At 43.4% G+C, this 20,078-nt stretch overlaps 1 protein-coding gene across 4 annotated transcripts in view; it reads right to left on the bottom strand.

Moving 5' to 3' along the window:
- Positions 1-20,078, bottom strand: part of LOC119160975 (cell polarity complex component crumbs) — a 234,921-nt gene that overhangs the window by 41,930 nt on the left and 172,913 nt on the right. For 3 of the 4 annotated variants that reach the window (XM_075880257.1, XM_075880258.1, XM_075880259.1), the window contains 3 exons: positions 18,886-19,128; positions 16,990-17,445; positions 7,412-7,602 (listed from right to left, as the gene is read on the bottom strand). In XM_075880257.1, coding sequence (XP_075736372.1) covers positions 7,412-7,602; positions 16,990-17,445; positions 18,886-19,128 — 890 coding nt within the window. The remainder of the gene's footprint in view (positions 1-7,411; positions 7,603-16,989; positions 17,446-18,885; positions 19,129-20,078) is intronic. The other variant, XM_037413268.2, reaches the window with a different exon arrangement.

Genomic DNA, 20,078 nt, shown 5'->3' on the forward strand with positions numbered 1-20,078 from the left:
GCCGCAGTGGCTGTCCCAAAGTTTACATTGCCATTTTTTTGTGCACAGCTCAAAAGAAACAGATAAGCAACAAACACTACAGGCAAAAATAAGGCAATGTGCAGGCACAAGTGATGACTTGCAGCTTTTGATGAAAAGAAACAGCTGCACAGTGTCTTGCCTCAAATTTCGTCACTTTTCTGTTACGGGCAGTTCCCTATTGTAGTAGCAGGAGTGTTGTACTTCCCGCACGCATGGCACCATCTGTTTTAATCTCACTCTTGAAACGCATTTATGAATATCTTGAACTACATGCAAATTTAGTGGTTTTTAAAAAATGGTTATGCCATAAATTATTATTCACTACAACTTTCCAATCTAAACCAATATACTCAAATAATATTTACAGAGTTCATTTTTGTAATTAGTATTTTCTTCATTTCAGCTGTGGAAAAGTATTTTCACCTCGACATTGAGTTCATGTGTGAGAATGGCAGAAGCCTGGCCGTCATAAGACTTATTTGAAAAATCCATATTGTGTAAAAAACACCCTGTAATCATCACGTGTTCATAATGATGAAGGAGGCGGCCGTTGGGCTAGATGAAAACGCATGCTTTTACACCCAGTGGCCATGCACATACAAACACACTTACCTACATACTACATAGAAGGGGGAGGGTCGAATGCTCCCCACGCCTACTAAAGAAAAATGCCAGGCCTGTGCGAAATGCACAGCACAGTCACAACGAAAGCTGGAAGAGTAGCCCTTTAAAGCCTTCGTTAAACACTTTTTGGGAAATGCTACAAGCACACTTGCAGGGTACCCCCTATGCCATAAACTATCATAATAATTTGTGTAATTGGGAGGCATCGACTATGCCACCCTTCGTCATTCTTCGAACCAATGCTCTGTAGCACCGAAACCCCATAACTTTGCGGCTTCAGTAAGAAACATGGGTCGCAGACTTCCTCCTGAGCGAGGCAGGGTGGTATTTAATCACAAGCATAACCGGGGAATTCGGCGTCTTAGAGTATTGTCAGTGTGACAAGCAACAAGGCCCTGTAAACAATAAGTGATTTCCAGACGGTAATACATCAAACAATGTCACAGTAAAGAGTTGCAGCGATCGATGGGAGACCAATTTTCCTTGTAGAAAAAAATAAATAATTAGACAGCTGAGCTACAAGGGCGAATCAATAAAGCAATGTTATATGAAGTATAGCTAGCAGCCAACTCCTTTGGCACACAACTTGGAGTAACTCAACAACACGTTAAAGAAAGTCCACCGCTACAGCAAGCAAGCAACCTTCGTGCTACCCGAGCGTACTAGAATTTGGGAAGAGAGGTGGGAGTCACCTCTATCTGAAGCGGGGGCTGGGCAGGCAGGTGTGGTAGAGGCCTCCTGTACTCTATGCCATGACAGAAGAAAAAAAGGGGGGGAGGGGGGGGGGCGACAGTCCTGGTGTGCCATCCCCTGGTTTCGGCACTGTCACGCTATCTGCCATTTCAATGCAAACTTGGCGCTAAGAATAGTGATCCTGCAAAGAAGGATATGAGGTGTTTGCTGATCCATGCCAAGATAGGGATGGACCTGGACAAGCGGCTGTGATAGTGATGTCGTGTTCCACGCCAGATTTATGGACTCTTACTCACTAAGTGCTAGTGCGGTTCTCTTTGACGTGCTATCTTTGTCTCTCTTTCCTCCCCTTCTTTCAATATCTCCCATTCTTTTCCCACGTGTAGAGTACCAAACTGGCTATCTTGGACTGATTGACCTCCCTATCTTTCCTTCTCTAACATTTATTCTCTCTGTAAAAATAGGGAGCGCACGGCCATGCTTGGCTGATCAAGGTAAACAGTCCGAGCTGCAATCATTCGCTCAAGCGGAGAAGGCTTCAACTCGCACATTGAACACAAGATGCAGGCAGCGATGCCACCGCGCTTGTACTTTGAGCCTAGATTATCCATAAAATACATCTGAAGTGTCCATATATTTTGCTAGCACAATAAGAACATATTGCTTATAGCAACTTTGTATGAACGCCGCATCACAATATGAAGAGTGGAAGCATTTGCAGCTCACGATGCTTTCTTCCCGATGATGGTCTCAAAAGACGAGGGAATTTGTCGCGTGACTGTACGTCAGTAGGACGGTGCTTTCCTGTTTTATAAACTTCTAAATTATCACACTGCCAAACATCGGGAATGTTGCACAGCTGCACTGTTGCACAATGCGAGCGATATGTTTCACTGCAAATCACAAAACACGGAACGTTTGCGTGTGCGGCAAGCAAACAGCACGAGCGTGGAGCTAGCACAAAGCGGGGCACCCCAAGGCAAGAAGCTCCCCTGATCCAAACACTGCTCCTGATATCAGCCAATAGTTGCAATCTGCTGTTTGACGACATACAGCTCGAACCCTGCCCACCAGAATAAGTGAGCACAGGGCCACTGCAGTAAGAGAAGGCACTTGAGTGTGTGACAACTTCACGCTCCACTTATAGGCTTCAGACCATGCACGACAATAAAATGTTAGTACGTACATCATTTTAGACCTTGTTTGTTTATTTTAACCCTGTTTTGAGTGTTTCTAACCTTGTTTTAGGTCTGTATTGACCACAATTGTTTTTGAGCGTGAGCACGCCACATGAGATCTATGAATGAACAAGCCCGACCTCTAAAGCACTATGCACTTAAAATCATTTGAACAGATGCGCTGACTGCTATAGCTCACTAAATAAATAATCGGCAGCAATCTGTCGGCTGATAACCAGACTGACAGATCGTAGCCCCAACATATCGGTGGCAGCTAGTGGGCACTCGGTTATGAAAACTGTGCACATTTTTCACAATTGAGTCGTCAAACTGTAAATAGCACATGCTTATCACTGAATGAAAAAATTAATGAATAAATTAGTTAATCACAACTTGGGTAAAGATCAGGTCTTCAAGGACAACAATCGGAGCTAGTTAGGAAAGAGGTCTGGGTTCAGGTATTGCTGGTTAGGAGCAACTTCACAGCTGCTGGCTCTTGCGGTTCATGAGGATTTCTCCTTGGTACATACATCTCATTTAATCATTTTCGAATGAGCTGTACATGCTCTCTCACTATCTTTCCTGCACTCCATCAACAGACTGCATACACAATTCCTAGGGTTATTCACAGAACGTTACAGAATGGTCAATAGAGGAGGGGGGGTACTTCTTTTGATTTTAACTGTTTGCTCTCTAAAGCAGAAAGGCTGCCCCTCCCCCTCCACTCCTCCCCTTCCCTAGTGCCACTAGGAGCTTAACAAAGCAGTATTATACCTCGACAACATGCAAAGTATGAAATAAAGTAATAATAATAATAATAATAATAATAATAATAATAATAATAATAATAATAATAATAATAATAATAACATTATTATTATTATTATTATTATTATTATTATTATTATTATTATTATTATTATTATTATTATTATTATTATTATTATTATTATTATTATTATTATTATAACATCAGTTTGTGGGGTGTTACTGCCAAAACCACCGTATGATTATGTGTCATGCCGTGCCTCCAGTGGTGCAGGTAGAAATTTACTTCGGTGGCGGTACACAGTAGGCGCCATGCAGGCAAGTGTGGTCCAGTGCCATCTTGTGCTCTGTACTTTATGGCATAAAGAAATTTTAAGAGGAGCACGTGCCTAGAGTGCCACCCCCTGTCTATGCTTTTGTGCGTTTAAGAAAGGTAATAGCGCACTGAAAACAAGGATACGAAGGCACACACACACACACACATGTAGCGCTACTTTTAAGAGTTTTATTTTGCAATTCCAAGGCTACTTGTAGGGCCAAAAAAAATAATAAATATGCACACATCTGTTGCGCAGTATAATAAAAACATTACTGGGCACTAAAATGAATGCCAAGAAAATCAAATTCTTTTTTTGTCAGCGTGATGCAGCGCATGACAAAAAAAAAGTTTTACCTTTTTGGCATTCGTTTTGGTGCCTAGTAATGATCTTGTTCTACTGTGCAACAGATGTGTGTATATTTATTTTTTGGGGGGGCCCTACAAGTAGCCTTGGAACTGTAAAGTAAAAGTGTTGAAAGTAGCGTAATGTGTGTAGCGGGCGTGTGTACATGTGCGTGTGGGTATGCCTTCTTTGTGTCCTCGTTTTCAGTGCGCTTTTACATTTCCTAAACATGAAATACCAACGTGCCCATTAGTCCACCTTGGTGAGCCCTCTCTCCTGGTGCCACCCTTCCCCCGTTACCTAATAAAGTGTGTATCTTATCAAATCAAATCTGATATCTCGTTGCCCATAAATTTAAAGATCAAATAGGATTTTCCTATTAAAAGAGTGTAAAGCCATTACAACATAGATTCATTTATGTTGCTAAACCATTGTTCTACTTTTTTGTGTGTACATAAACACACGTTTACATTTTGTGAATGTGCACCTCATTCAGAAAATGCCCATCTTACTTCGATGTGAATTTTGTTGTACCTTAATATATTTGTCTTGCTTTGGACTACTACTATGTTAGTTATCATTTTATAAAAGTCATGCAACTTTTTTTTACCTTTTTAGCGAGGCTCTTTAGGCATGAAATCCGCAATCACTACGAAAGCTCAGGGCAATGGGGAAAGCACGCCGAGCAAAAGAACAGTTGCGCGCTGCTGGCACATGCTGTGCCAGGTGTGCTGCACATTCACTCACTCAGTCGTTCCCACCATCGACTGCCCAAACACTCCCTCCACCCACTCACTCCCCAACCCTACCGCATTCATGAAAGCCAGCGGCGAGATAAGGCACATGGTCATTTGCGTCAGTATAGATGATACTGTATAGAAAATACAGTATAGATGGCGCTGACTGTCACTCCTACTTCTAAATTCACATATAAACGCAAAAAAGTGGATGGAGGGAAGGCCGCTGTGGTAGCTCAGTGGTTAGAGCATCGAACGCGTTACTCGAAGGTCGTAGGTTCGATTCCTGCTCACGGCTGGTTATTTTTTCATCCACTTTTCTTTCTTCTTATTTACATTCCATTGGTTCTAATAACTTCCCCTGTACATTCCTTGGCATTACTGTCTGTTATATCTCATTATTATTGTGTCAAAACACGAAAAAATGAGCCCTTAGGTATACACTTTTTTCCTTCATTTCATTTAACGAGGGTCTCGTACTGGCAGACTTGGTGTCATTAGGTTGTATACGAGGGACTATTAATCAGCTGCCCGCTCGTAATAAGTTCACGTGCTACGTGACGCCAAACATGCGCATAAAAGAGTGGTTCACACTCGTCGCTTGGCTTATAGATGGCGCTGACTGTCACTCCTACTTCTAAATTCATATATAAACCCAAAAAAGTGGATGGAGGGAAGGCTGCTGTGGTAGCTGAGAGGTTAGAGCATCGAACGCGTTATTCGAAGGTCGTAGGTTCGATTCCTGCTCACGGCTGGTTATTTTTTCATCCACTTTTCTTTCTTCTTATTTACATTCCATTGGTTCTCATAACTTCCGCTGTACATTCCTTGGCATTACTGTCTGTTAGATCTTATTAATATTGTGTCAAAGCACGGAAAAACGAGCCCTTGGGTATACCCTTCTTTCCCTCATTTTTATATATATATATATATATATATATATATATATATAAATAAAGTTTTTTTCATCTCCATGAAATATACTTGTGTGTTAGCTGAAACTAAGCAAGACAACATCAATAACTATAGGCCTACACAATGCTTTCATGTGGCCAACATGATTGCGATCGTATGGCTTTTTCTTTCTATATTTTCTTCCCCCCTCCCTAGATACTCGTATGTCGAAGAAGACGTTTTTGTTTGCCCACATAAAAATTGCCCAGTACAGCTCGAGACGCATGCGTCAGAGAACACAAGCCGCGGTGTATGGTACCTCCGCAATGTGAACGATCGATGTACAATGATATATACTATCTCTCGTCTGCGTCGTCAATGATAAAACCCATGGCGACCAGGATGAGTACATATCTCACTTAAATGGAGATCTCCGTTCCTGTCAAGCTGTGACGGCAAACGTGGTAAGCCTCACTGCATGCATGAAGACGTGGTTCTTAGACTGGCAGTGTGTCTGCATAGAGTATTATGATATCATTCTATCTTGACTGTTTCATGAGCACACACCTATGTCTCATCTCACAAAGTAGGACACATTGACAAAGTAAGATTGCAGTCGTTATGTATTTATCAAGTTTCACAAAGACAAACTCTCATGATTATACGACATTGTGACAGATTTATGATCTTGGCACAGAAGCTACATGCAGGAGCAGAAAGCTCACCTTGCACGTTCCTTACAAACACACCTGCTTCTGAACTTGTACAAAAAAGGGGGGAGGTGAGGCCCCCTCCCCACTTTTTTTGCGAAGTGGGCCCAAGCACTTCCAATAACTGGTGACATCAAGCTATGAATATATTCTCCAAGACTATCGCAATATTCTAAGCAAGCAACCCCCCCTTCCATGAAGATTAATCTGACCAGAATTGGAGCGGAGGGAGGGGGGCATGACCGAAATTCAGGATGGCAGTGAGAGAGCTGCTAAAAATTTTGAAAATGCACATCTAGGTTTCTGGTGAAATGCTTCATTTATTTACATGACAACGAAATTTCATAAACAATATTAGATATGCATTCAGTGTACTCATTCTTGTGATTCTTTTTACAGAAGCGATGCTCATCGTGGAAAAAAAATGCAGCTGCAGGAAAGGATGAGGGCAGGGACTGGGGGTGGGGGGGGGGGTGGTGCTGGCTGGGTCATTATCACTTATTTCATATCTCCGAAAAAGAAAGGAAGGGGGTTGTTTGCTGGGGTGAGAGGCGCTTGTTTGGCATTTTACGGTACGTGCAGAAACACATAACTGTACTGCATTTCGAAGCAGCCGGTAAACTAATTAGTCATGGTGTCATTCCATCATATATGCGTCCACATCCTACTGACTTGCAGCTGCAATCGCAAGAATCCATGAAAGAATGGCGCAGAACTTAGCGTGTGTTTACATGTATTTTAACGTAAAATCCAATAAGGCCTCCAACAATGAATGAAATCACTGCTGGGATTTCACACGCCCCTAAATCACATGCCCCTTTCACATGCCCCTAAATCTTTCACATGCCCCTAAATCTTTCACATGCCCCTAAATCAAAGCAAATCGATGCAGTTTGCATCATTTCACCCCCATTAAAATGCGGCTGCCATGGCCAGGAACCAAATCCACGCTCTGGAGCTTGGCAGCACAACACCTTTCACACTTGTCCAACAAAAAGTATATATCAAATAGTTATTCCTGTCCTCGTTAAGGTTTCGGCCGTACCACGGCCGAAACATTAACCAAGAATAAATATATATATATATATATATATATATTGAGAAAGAGAATGCATTAGACTCACTCGTAGGCATTCCAGATGTCCTTGCATGTTCCGTTATTGCGGCAGGGCGGGTCCTGACTGTTATTGCAGACGTCATCACCCACTACTCCGCTTTGCACGTTGAGACTCAGCACTGGCACAGCCAAAGAGTTATTGCTATCAACTTCATCCAGATCTTCCGCCTTGAGCAGCTGGATGGGCCGGTCATTGAGCTGCACACAGGCAACAAAGGTGACGCAAACAAAATAAGCCTTCCACCAAATTCTGCTCTGCATTTCAGCACTACTAGCAGCTCCTATTTTTACACCCTTTAACGCAGCTGCCATATACGAGATTTCAGACAATCCGTCCCAAACGGTGGCTAAAGCGTGCCTACCACGAGCAACGTTGATGCACTGGCCGACTGACACTATACATAGTTCTTGGCCAGGTGCTATTGTGGACCTTAAAAGCTCTCCTTATCTAGTTTATCTAGTACTCTTATCTTTCAGTACACAGAGTAACATATCTTATCACACCTGGAATTCAAAGCACTTATGCCAGTTACACGATTGGGTCGTCCGCTTTTTTCGTGATGCAAAAAGAAAAAAGAAAGAGACAGAGAAAATTTTATTTCTCTTCTTTTACTTTGATGCCGAGCACCTGACTTGAAGCTGCCGTTTTCCGCAAGCCATTGTTCTGTTCTGTAAATGCACTAAAAGTGACAGTTTTTCTGGGTGTGCTTCAAAGCATGGCTGAATTTTTTTTTTTGCTGTTTTACATGTAATTTGATTATAAGACACTATGCAAATACAGGAGCAGATCAAAAAACTTATCACTTTTGTTGTCTGTGTTTTAGCTTCAGCTGAGGGGACACTAAAATGAAGCAATAAACTTCACTCTCACAACTGTCGCTAATTCCACCATTATAGCTTTGAAGGGACTCTAAGACCAAAATAATTTTTCGCATATCAGTAAAGCACAATTTCACAATTGGGAAAGCACCCCACTTACCGTGACAAGATGCTTGGTGATAGAGAAAATGCAGGGAAAAAAATGCACGTGCAGACACCACTTTAGGATTTTCGCACCAAACACTGTGTCATCACAGATTTTCAAGGAGTCTACTAGTGGGTCCTACATAGCTTCTAATCGATAAAATTGTAGTACTTTATCATCTGAGGCTGACATAGACCTAGCAAATTATAATGATAGATTTGTGGGGTTTAACGTCGCAAAACCACGCTATGATTATGAGAGACGCCACCTAGCAAATGAAGTTTCTGAAAATTTCATTGAGCCAATGCCATGAAAGTACCAAAAGACATTTAGAAGCTCTTGACGACACGCGTGGAGATTTCGACAAGAAATTTTAAAACGAAACTTTGAGCTTGATTTTCTCCGCTAATAATGAACTTATGACAGTCAGACTTACGGCATTAGAGTTCTCAGAGTGCAGGTTATCAATCTAGACCAAGTCATCGTTGCTGTTTTAAAGTACGATATTCCTTTCACACCAAAATATTCATGCGTGATGCCGAGAATTTTCAACGTGTATTTTACATAGTTTGCCTCCTCTAGAACAATGAACTTCAATTTTACCAAACAGAAATGACGTAGGTCCCAGACGACGTCAAAATTATGAAGTCATGGGGATTGGCACGAGAACTTCAAGGTGGTGTCACCACTTGCATTTTCTTGCACTGTTTTTTCTGCTCTGCTCAAGTGCTTAATTAGGCAAGGTTTAGAAACAAAGTTCTAAAGCACCAAAGCTGGGCGAAAAATTTCCATTAGAAAGCTGTAATGATTTGCAATATGTCTGATTAGACACTTTCTGTATAATTTTACACTTGGTATTACAGTTGAACCCCTTTATAAAAAACATGCATGAGGGAGCAGTTCTTGCCTTTTATATGAGGTGTATCTTATAATCAGGGTATCACATATGCATTTTCTTATCAAGCACTATTTCAATGTATGCTGGTGTCTCTTATACCCATTAGTCTCTTACACCTGTGTCTCTTACAAAGGGGTTTGACTGTAGTGTTTTCTGCTTACAACCGATGCCTACGAATACAAAAATACATGACATGCCCACTTGCGTACCTAGGGTTACTGTATATGCTAGCTACTGTATATATAGTAACCCTCCGCACCTTGACTGTAGTGCTCAATCCCGAATGTCTCACGTGCACACGATGTGCTTAACTTGCAGCAGTTCATGGCAGCGGTAAGCTGAAGCAGCTGCTGATAGCAACAGGTACGTAGCTCCACAGCCACCACTATCGTTGGTGCCCTGTTGCCCCCTTTTAAGCAGCAGTACAAGCGGCTAAATGCTATAGTAGTTTGCACACGGAGCGTTATGGGCACCACCTGGCACTACGATCACAACAGCAACTTAAGTGCATGCACAGAGGCGCGCACGCGGTCATATGCTACATGTGTTACCGGGGAGAAGGCGAGTGGTGAGAAGAGAGTGGTGTCCCGTAAGTAGCAGGAAATCCGTAGATTGTTGGAGATGGTCAGTACATAGAAGCGACAGTAATGGGCCACATGTCCAACCAGGCCACAATAAAAATAAATAGCACAGTTGTCTTCCGCGCACCAAGGTTCGTCGGCTTATGCGTACTGTACGACTGGTCAGGCGGGCAAATAGGCGGATGACATAGGCTGTAACCTTGCAGCACAGGCCTAGAAGTGACTGCGGTGCACGTCAGGGGAGCAGCAGTCAGAGCCTGATGGAGAGAAGGCAAGACTTCTTCAGCAACTTGGTTGCTGATGATGTTTTGGAGAGCGGGCACCAATGGGGAAATTGACCGGTCATGAACAAGCGGCATCAGTAAAAGTTGACGAGCTACCACTTTACGGACGAATTCCTTAATCTGTAGCAGCAGAGATGAGTTGTGAGTTGTAAGGAGCAACAGCCAATCGCGAAATTGAAGTTGCCTGTGAATGAGAGTGGCGGATGGCTGAGTATTGTTTCCGCAGCTCATCAAAACTTTGGCAAAAACTGCCAATCGCGAAATTGAAGTTGCCTGTGAATGAGAGTGGCGGATGGCTGAGTATTGTTTCCGCAGCTCATCAAAACTTTGGCAAAAACTGACAAGTTTAAACACTGTGAGCAGGTTTTTTTCCAGCAGCATCTACAAGGCATCACCTTCAATCTCTTTCAAAATATGCCTTATCTTATCGGCATTGGCCATTGTGACATCAACGCGGTTACAAAGGTTGACTATGTCTTCAATGTAGCTTGTGAATGTTTCAACAATCTGCTGCGTACGACCGCACAACCGTTGCTCAGCATGAAGCTTGCGAACAGTGGGGCGCTCGAATACCTCTGTCATGTATATTTGAAAACAGCCCATGTTGGGAAGTCCCGTAGGTAGTTTCGATGCAACACGCTGGCAACGCCACTCAAATGAAATGACACATAGTTGAGCTTTGCCGTGTCATCTCAGTGGTTGATCACGGTTACCCATTCATATTCAGCGAGCCAGTCTTCAACATCCTCCTCTTCTGTACCGCTGAAGATTGGTGAGCCGTGTTGACGTGATGGGCCAGGGCAGACCAATGTAGGCACCAGAGCAGCAGGTTCTTTCCATGGTTAATTTGGTACTCCATCTGGCATTGCAGAGGCTGGTTTTAGTTTTCGGTTGTGAAGTACCAGGTTTTCACAGCCCAGCAGCTCCACCACTTCTTACAGAGGGTTTATTAAATTACGCAGCGACCGAGACGATAGCAGCAACATCAAGCAAGACTTAGCCAGGTAGCAAACAGCTGAGCGAGCCAGCCAATGGCGATGCGTTTCTCCATGTTCTTTCTCACACATGGTATATTTTAATTAGTTTTCATTATAAGCTTGTAATGAAACACAGAAAAAAGCCCTATAAATTCCTTTATTTGACATAATTTTGTATTTCGTGGGCATTAGTAAGTAAGCAGAAAAACACGAACACTTGACAGAAAGTTAGAAAGCATCTAATCGTATGTTTTGCAAACTGATCTAGAACTTTCTCAGCAAAATATTTTCCTAGCTTCATTGCTTCAGTAGTTCGTACATTAATTTTGTCTGCTTAAGCAATTAATGAGAATATGAAAAATATTATGATTTACTGCATGCAATAGTGAGCAACATTTATTTGGTCGCGTGATCATATATGCGTCGGCATATTCTTAAACTCATAGCTGGGGTAGCCACCCTAGGAGCATGGCTATAGAAGGCATCCCAATCACAAAAAGTAAATATGTAAGAATCGAAGTAGTTGAATGTGACTAAATCAAACCAACAAGATTGCCGCCATGCAAGAGTGCTACAGCCGACGGAATTTCAAGCAATTTTTGGAGCAGCCAAATGTAAATTTGGAGCAGGTTATGAGAAAAAAACATTCATTTTTTATCACAAAAGACCAAATTTAGAGCAGCATAGAAACAAAAATTGCATTTCAAATAAAGGAGTACGTGCTAACCATTGAACATCACCTAAATCGTGCAGAGTAAAGATGAGCACTGCTATTTGAATAACCACCTCACTGAGCAAACAATAATAAAGTCCACATTATCATTTGCCACGTTGGTGAAATTCTTTGACGGACTGTGAATTCAAATATAGATCTGCCAAGCAGGCAACCTTGAAATTCAGGGGATTTATTAAACTGAAGAATATGGGTGGCACTTTTTGTTTGTTTTTTGGTGGGTGGCGAAATAGTATACACTGCTCCAAATGATTGTCACTAACTTTTCAGCTATTTCAGACAATGCTTAAAACCAGAGCAAAATAATCTAAGGTCTAAATTATATAATCTACACAAGTAACCAAGAACTAATTGCAATAGTTTGCCTAAAATTGCTAAAAACACCTTTGAAATATGCGGCTGATATCTGCACTACACAAGAGAGGGTGCCAGCACCTCACGATTGCCGAGGCAGTGGCAAGCGCGCGATTGCTAACGAAATTGCTGGGTTGCTTTTGCTATGCCAACACCACCTAAATACACAAGGCCTCACTACGCCACCATGACGTCATAGAGGTGAAATCGGCCTGGTAATCGGCTTCACTGCACCGAAACGGTATAGAGTTCACTACCTGTTTTTTTGCATGCAAACAGTCCGTGAATGTGAATTTAAATTTACCCTATGCATTGGTTCTTTCTTATGCGGAAGAGGTCACCACTGGCCATTTTTGTTGCTTTGTAACCTGTTCCAAGTTTGTATATTAGGCACCTTGAAACTAGGAACGGTGAAAGTTTTCTGACAGGTTTTGCTGGTGTGTCACTGTGGATAACCTGGTAGCGTGGAAAGTTGTTTTTGTTGAGTTGGAATAGTTGAAAGCTTGCTTCAGTGCGCGCCCTCTTCAGGGCAGCGATCAATAGAGTGTTGGAAGTTTTTGGCCATAAAATATGGAGTGTGTTCAGTGGCGGTGGCAGCCACCCACTACCGAGTCCAACGAGGGGACGCTGCAAGACATGAAGAAATTGCTTGCATACGCCACCTGTACATCGCCACTATAACCTGATGTGAGGCATCCCAAGGTGGGATGAACACACAAGGTTAACCCTTGCCCTCAAGAAGAGCCGGAAGTAAACAGAAGAGAGATGTAGACAGGACAGACTAAAAGTGAGAGATAAAGACGAAGTTGTAGGGGAGAGAGATAGGAAAAGGCAACTGCCGATTTCCCCTGGGTGGGACAGCCCAGGGGTGCTGTCTACGTGAAGCCAGGGCCAAAGGGGTGTGTTGCCTCTGCCAGGGGAGCCTTAAAGGTCCGAGCGCCTGGCGTCGACTCAACCCCCAGGATCCGCTTTTCCCCGGACACAGCTTAGCCACGCATGGCTAAGCGCGGGAGAGGTCGAAGTTCTCCGTTAGGTCAAGTCTGTGGTGTCGCTACACACCAAACGCCTGCTTGCACAGACGCCCCTGCAGGATATCTGCCGTATAGACACATGATACTGCGCTCCTGACAATTGCCGATATTTCCCAAATCTGTCCTCTAGGCAGTCGATTTGAAACTTCCCCAGCAACACATATGAGAAGCCGAGCTCTTCAATGCAGTACAGTCGCGCCCGACTATATCGAACCCGTTTATATCAAATTATCCCGTATATCGAACAAAATCCTAAACACAGTAAGATTACATTGAGAATATATAGCAAAAGTTACTGTTTTATCGAACGAAAATGGCAACGACAACTGATATATCAAACTCCATGTGCCTCAAAAGTGCCCCAGCAAGTTGCTTTCCCTCGCGGTGGTGGAGAAAACTGCCGGCGCCACCCTAGAAAAAGTTGGTTAGACCCGGTTGTGCGCGGGCAAACACCCCCCTCCAAGAAATGATCCTGGCCCGCTCGCAGCGCTTACAGCCAATCAAAGGCCGTCGTGCTTTCTCCGAGGCGAGGCGTAGAGGCAGTAGAAGTGAGCGCCATTTTTTCTTTCTTTATTCTTGTGTGCCTGCTGCTGCCGATTCAGCGTGGTCTGTGGTGTTGCCTGTTGGTGCTTTGTGAACTGTATTGGCATGCTGTCATCATGGCTTGCGCAAAGAGGCAAAATTTGCCGTTCGCCGCGAAACTCGAAATCATCAATCGGGTTGAGCGCGGTGAAAAGAAGTCCGACGTCGTCGTCGCGTACAAAATTCCAAGGAGCACCTTGAGTACTATCCTGAAGAACAAGGCAGACATCAGGGCCAAGTCGGACAAAAGGTCAGGTGCCTGTGGCGCCCGACGTGTGCGCGCTGATGTGTACGAAGATGCTGAAGCGGCTGTTTACAAGTGGTTTGTGGACGTTCGGTCGCGAAACATCCCGGTGTCCAGCCCTATGATCGAGCAGAGAGCCAAGGACCTTGCTTTTCTGCTTGGCAGGAATGATTTCCAAGGCAGTTTAGGCTGGCTTCAGCGGTTCAAAGAACGGCATGACATCATTGGCAAAGCTGTTACAGGTGAACAGGTGAAAGCAGAGTGGCGGATCTGGACAGCGTAGAAAAATGGCTCAAGGAAAACTGGCGAGATATCGCAGCAAGATATAGAGCCCAAGATATGTTCAATGCGGATGAAACCGCTCTATTTTGGCAAATGTTGCCAAACAAGACACTTGCGTGTCGTGACGACAAGACAAGTGGCGGCAAAACAAACAAAGCTCGTGTGTCCGTGCTGTTGGCAGCTAATTTAGACGGATCGAAAAAGCTTCGACCTCTGGTTATCGGGAAAAGCACAGTACCGCGGTATTTTCGAAATGCGTTGTCGCTTCCAGTTACCTACCGAGCAAGCTCAAAAGCGTGGATGGCCGGGGAGCTTCTCAGCAGATGGCTATCGTCGTGGAATGATGAGTTGGTAGGCGAAAATTGCAAGGTATGCCTGCTAGTGGACAATTGTTCATCACACCACTGCAGTACGACCTTCAGCAACATCGAGCTGTGTTTTTTGCCCCCAAACACTACGTCTGTACTGCAACCACTGGATCAAAGCGTTATACGCGCAATGAAAGCCGGCTATCGAAAGCGCCTGGTGGAGAGGCTGCTGCAGAACCTTCGTGTTGGCAGAGAGCTTAAGATCGACTTGCTCGGAGCTATTTGTATGTTGAGTAGATCGTGGACAGATGTCAAGAAGGAGATGATCCAGAACTGCTTTAGGCATGCCGGCTTCTGCATGCCTGATGATGACACCCTAAATTCTGACAACACTGAAGACACCGCAGGTGTTTCCGCCAATGTTTGGAACGAGCTGGCAGAGTTCCTGGGTGCTATCGACGGATCGACATTCGACGAGTTCGTCAGTGCGGATGATGATGTCCCTATCATGGGCCAATTACAGGATGAGGATTACATTGCAGACGTCGCGCCGACCATGAGCCAAAGCGACAGCAATATAGAAATCGACGACGGCCCATTGCCTACATCCTCCGAAGTGATTAGTGCATTTGCGTTGGTCCGGCGCTATTGCTTGAATGTGGAAGGTTGCAGCCTCAGCTGCTCCGACTCGTTGGAAAACGTGAAGGCATGCGTGCTGTCGCAGGCAGCGAAGTCGTTGACACAGAAAAAAAATCCGGGACTATTTTGTTCCACAGTAGGGCACGCAAGTAAGCCACCATATTAATAAAGTACTTTTCTTCTAGTTTGTTATATGCCTTTGTGTCAAAACCTATACCAGGCCTATATCGAATTATGCCATATATCGAACTAATAAATGTTTTTTGGCGAGTTCGATATACCCGGGTTCGACTGTAGCGGGTTACTTCTACAAGGACATGACAAGTGTGGCGAAATACACTGTGTGTTTCACGAGTCAGGTGGCCTGCATCATGTTTTAGACTTCCCCAAAAGTCTACTCAGTCAATTACACTGTTGAGGAAATCGATCTGAGGGGAAGACAGACTTCTCATTGGCTCTTGAAAGCTGTCGTACAGGCGCTGTCCATTGTGAGGAGTTTTGACATTTACAATATTCCACCATGTCATGATGATACGGATAAATTCAGCTGTGCCTTTGGCATGTTGAAGTTGAGCTTACTTTGAACTAGTGAGTGCTGTAATATTTGAAAGGTTGGAGATCTTCAGGACGAGATCGACATCGTGGCGCTTCAAGTTGGATAAATTTAGCACTTTTACAGATAACGTGGAGGCCAACCGCAAGAGCTCATTGCTTTTTTTTGTGTGTGTTCCTTGCCTAAAGTGCCAAACGATGCTGTGAACACTTGTCTATCACTGGAAAGTTCAGTTATATCGGGGAAAAAAATGCAAGTCCCTGGATTGCGTTGATTAATAAGCCAGTTATGGATACACTTGAGAATGTGAACACTGTCTAAGACAAAAAAACAAAGGTCTGGCAGGATTATATAAGTGTGCATAGACAATATTAAATTTGGGGGGATCAGAAAGAAAAGACATTGCTTTGCAGTTAATGGAATTACTGTGAGAAATGACTGCGATCACTCGAAGTGCAGCATCTTCTAGCTCTATAATGAGGTGTTTGAGAACACAGTGAAAGTCTTTTGCATCGAGTTTTGTGACAGGCAGAATATGCACAACATCTTTGTTGGAAGACAACAGGCTCTGCATCATGAACACGTACGCTGTCTTTGCAGCAATGTTGCTGTTTGTGGCTGCACCTGTGACGAAACCACTTCTATATTTGAAGTAGGACTGTAAATGAATCTCGTCTATCATGAGCGTTACAGTCCGTTCATGGTCCTCCAGTGCTGATGCCATTTTTTTGCATACAACAAGTACAAATCATATTGTTGCTCCGATGAAGGACTAATGCTGTATGCGGCACAAACATGCCTAATAGTGTTTGGATGTGGAAGCCTCAACTGCGATGTACTTCACATGAACTTGTAAGCGTGTGGTGATATTGTGAACATAATACTGGCAAAAACAAGTAATTCGGCTGGATACCTCGCTCCATTATTCAAAACAGTCTCAACTTGGTGCCTCAGAAACTTCACCACTTCTGCCAGCCAGTCAGATGGAAACTGTAATGATGACAGTTCTTCTAAGTGTGCCAATATATGGCACAAAAGAAGCTCTACACTTGTCTCATCATTTTGGGAGCATTTTACAATTTCTTCAATGCAGTTAAGTGTAACACCCAGTTGTGTAATGTATGAAATTGAAACGGGGAACACAACGGTGCCTACCTTTTTAATCCGTGTCTCTCCAAAGTATACTTTGAGGCAGAGATCGGCACATACAACTACAGCACAACACACTAAATGCTCAAGAACCACACACTGCCTTTCACAACCACTTTGCTCCAGAAGTCTCCCACCAAAAGCTTGTTCGTGCGACACAAAAGGTCCTCGAAAGAGGAGATGGCGTTGCTTCTTCTCTTCCTCTTGATGTGTGATGAGTGACTCTTGTAATGCATTTTGCAATGCTTTGGCCTCTATACAAGCTCGTTTTTCTGCCAGGCCTTCGCGAGCCACATTTTTGTGTTGAGAAAGATATTTGGGGCAGCCAGGAAAAATGCTTGGAACAGTTCCAGGCCTTAGACGCCTGAGTTTAGGCAGAACTTCAATCACTTTGACAGTGATTGTGTCCATGTAGCTCGTCGAGGTGACGAAGTCACTTGGGTGAAAGTGCTTTTCCCAGAGCTGCAAACAGACAGAATGTTATATTTAGGTCAATGGCAGAAATGGTGAGCAGTTTCATAATTAGGCGACAGCAAATGCAACTACGAGAACAAACTGAACGGAAAGAAAAGGCAGATTTCCTTACCAATGTCAACTTGGATGGTGCAAAGTCCTTACGCGGCCTGGCGCGTGTCCACACTGCTCTTTTAAAGGCGTTGGCGGGGAACCTGTAGACGCAAACGGTGGGTCTTCCGGCATAATTAGAATTGCGATTCGGTGCACAACAACAACCGGGCATAGTCCTTGGGTTGTTAATACATGACGTAACAGCAATACTGAGTTGCAAGACAGAGACAGCTCGTTTGCTTGCGACTGCCACCAAATAACCCAAACAATGTGGTTTTAGCACAATGTTGCCAGAGCACAACACACTTTCTGCTACAAACAAAACTTGAAAGTTTTAAAAGCTGAAATGCAGCGCCTGTTGTAAAATATATCATGCAGCCATGTAGCATAAAGAAAACACCTGTTTAGCGAAGGAAGAGACGACAAGAACAAGTTTTTGTCAACTTGTCCGAAAAAAAAAAATGCCAAAACATGCAATCGGCTGCACATTAGTTCGCAGCCGTAAGCCATGACAAGCCATGTCGCTCTTTCGTCGTTCTAGTCGGCTCTCTCGACCTCTCCTAACCTCCTCTCAATCCGCCGCCGATCTCACTATGGTGACGTCAGCCTGTTGAGGGGAGGGCACGGGAAGGACTTCTGTAGTCTAGGTGGTGTTGGCTATGCACTAATTAGGTTTCATGGCAGTGAAGCTGCATATTAAATGGAAGATTTAGAAGTACACCAAGACCTACATAAGGTCTACATTAGCACTACATTATTTGCAGCTTTTTTTTTTACTTTGTTCTTTGTTACATAAAACACCTTATACAAGTGCTGGACAATGTACTCACTCAAAATTTCGTAAAAGTTAGGTGCTTTGAAAGCTATATAGGTTGGTATGCAGAACATAATTTGCTGCTGTTTCAACACTGAACAAGAGCCAATAGATTGACAACTGTGAACTATTTTAAAGTAGCTAGCAACAGGAGATTCACATTGCTTGGTCATCAATGAAGTATGCTATTCCACAGTAGCACCCAGGTCTGTACCCAGAAGTGAAAATTTTCAAAAAGGGGAAAGGACAGGTCAGACCACATATATATATGTGTTGGCAAGTATTTGTACAAGCACATGTATATATACAAATGCACATTCTTGAAGTTTTGAGCGGGCGTTTGTTTTTTGGGGCAGTTTGGCGCAATTGGCACAGCTCTTGCATCACTGAATTGAAAGAAATATGAAATGCAGACATTTGTTGCAATTTGCATAGAATTTAAGACAGCTGAACTGAGTATGCACAATGACGATGTGGTGCGCAGGAAAAGTATGACAAGGGCCTCATTGAGACCAGCTTACCCTAAAGTCTTGCAGCACTCCCTTGAATGCGTCAACGTTGCCAACAGAATCAGTGAGCTCTGCAAGCCACGAAGAGCTTCCAACCTGCCGCCGACGCCTGAGGGGTGGCTGACTCTGAGGCTGCAGCCATCCAAGGTAGATGATATGGGGGGCAATGGCATAACCACTGCCACCACTAATAGGGGGTTCCAAGCTCTCCTGACCATCCACTGCTGCTCCAAGCCACGATTCATTGAACCACACCTGGCAAAAAACATTAAGAAAATCCAAGAGCTTTAGGTATCCAAACTGTGGTATGATTATGAGGTGCATCGACGTGTGGGACACCAGACAACTCCAGAGAAACTTGGACAACTCAGGTTTTTTTTATGTGTACCGAAACTGAAAAGAGATCACATTTCAACCCCCATCGAAATGTGGCAACAGTGCTCGAGGCCTGGCAAAAAAGAAGAGGGTTCCAGCAAAGCAACAGTCACAGCAGTGCATGCCTAAGAATGCCCATGGCTTGCTTGCAAATGCAATCACTTTGCCCATTCAAACAATCATGTTGGAATGTTCTCAATGCACAACTGAAGAACTTATTTGAATTTGTTGCATTCAGAAGATGAAGTTCAACTAAACAGTATTCTTTTGAAGTTAATTGAATTGAATCCTAAAGCTGCACAGTAGTATACAAGGGGAATTACTAAAGTGGAGGCCTTTAAATTATAAGATGCCCCATCGGAGATTTTTTTTTTTTTTTTCAACACGGGTGCTTTCACATTTCACTTCCTTGGAAATGTGGCCATGGCAGTTAGGTATTAAACATGTGAAGAGAGGAACTTAATAGGACAGGCAAGTCAAAAAATGCAAATGGTTTTCTAATAGTACATATTTTTCATTTTTATTTTCTTTCACAAGTTTGGCTTTTCTTCTACACACACAAAAAAACTGAAGATTGTACTTAAACTTGAAGTAAGTTAAAATTGCTTTTCAAGAGCACAAGGTGGACACTAAAAACTAGGCTTGTACGAATATTGAAGAAATATTACTGTATTTAAATTCACCTTGATTCGAATCCGAATTCCAAGAAATTTCAAAATATTCCATGAACGAATAGGTGTATATTGGTCTGCATGCGACCCCTCTAAAGGTGGTTTCGCTGCAGTGGACGTTTGCTATGCCGTAACGTCTATCAAGGGTAAACCGCACTG

This window comes from Rhipicephalus microplus, chromosome X (genome assembly GCF_043290135.1).
Source record: "Rhipicephalus microplus isolate Deutch F79 chromosome X, USDA_Rmic, whole genome shotgun sequence".
NCBI classification, from domain to species: Eukaryota; Metazoa; Arthropoda; class Arachnida; order Ixodida; family Ixodidae; genus Rhipicephalus; species Rhipicephalus microplus.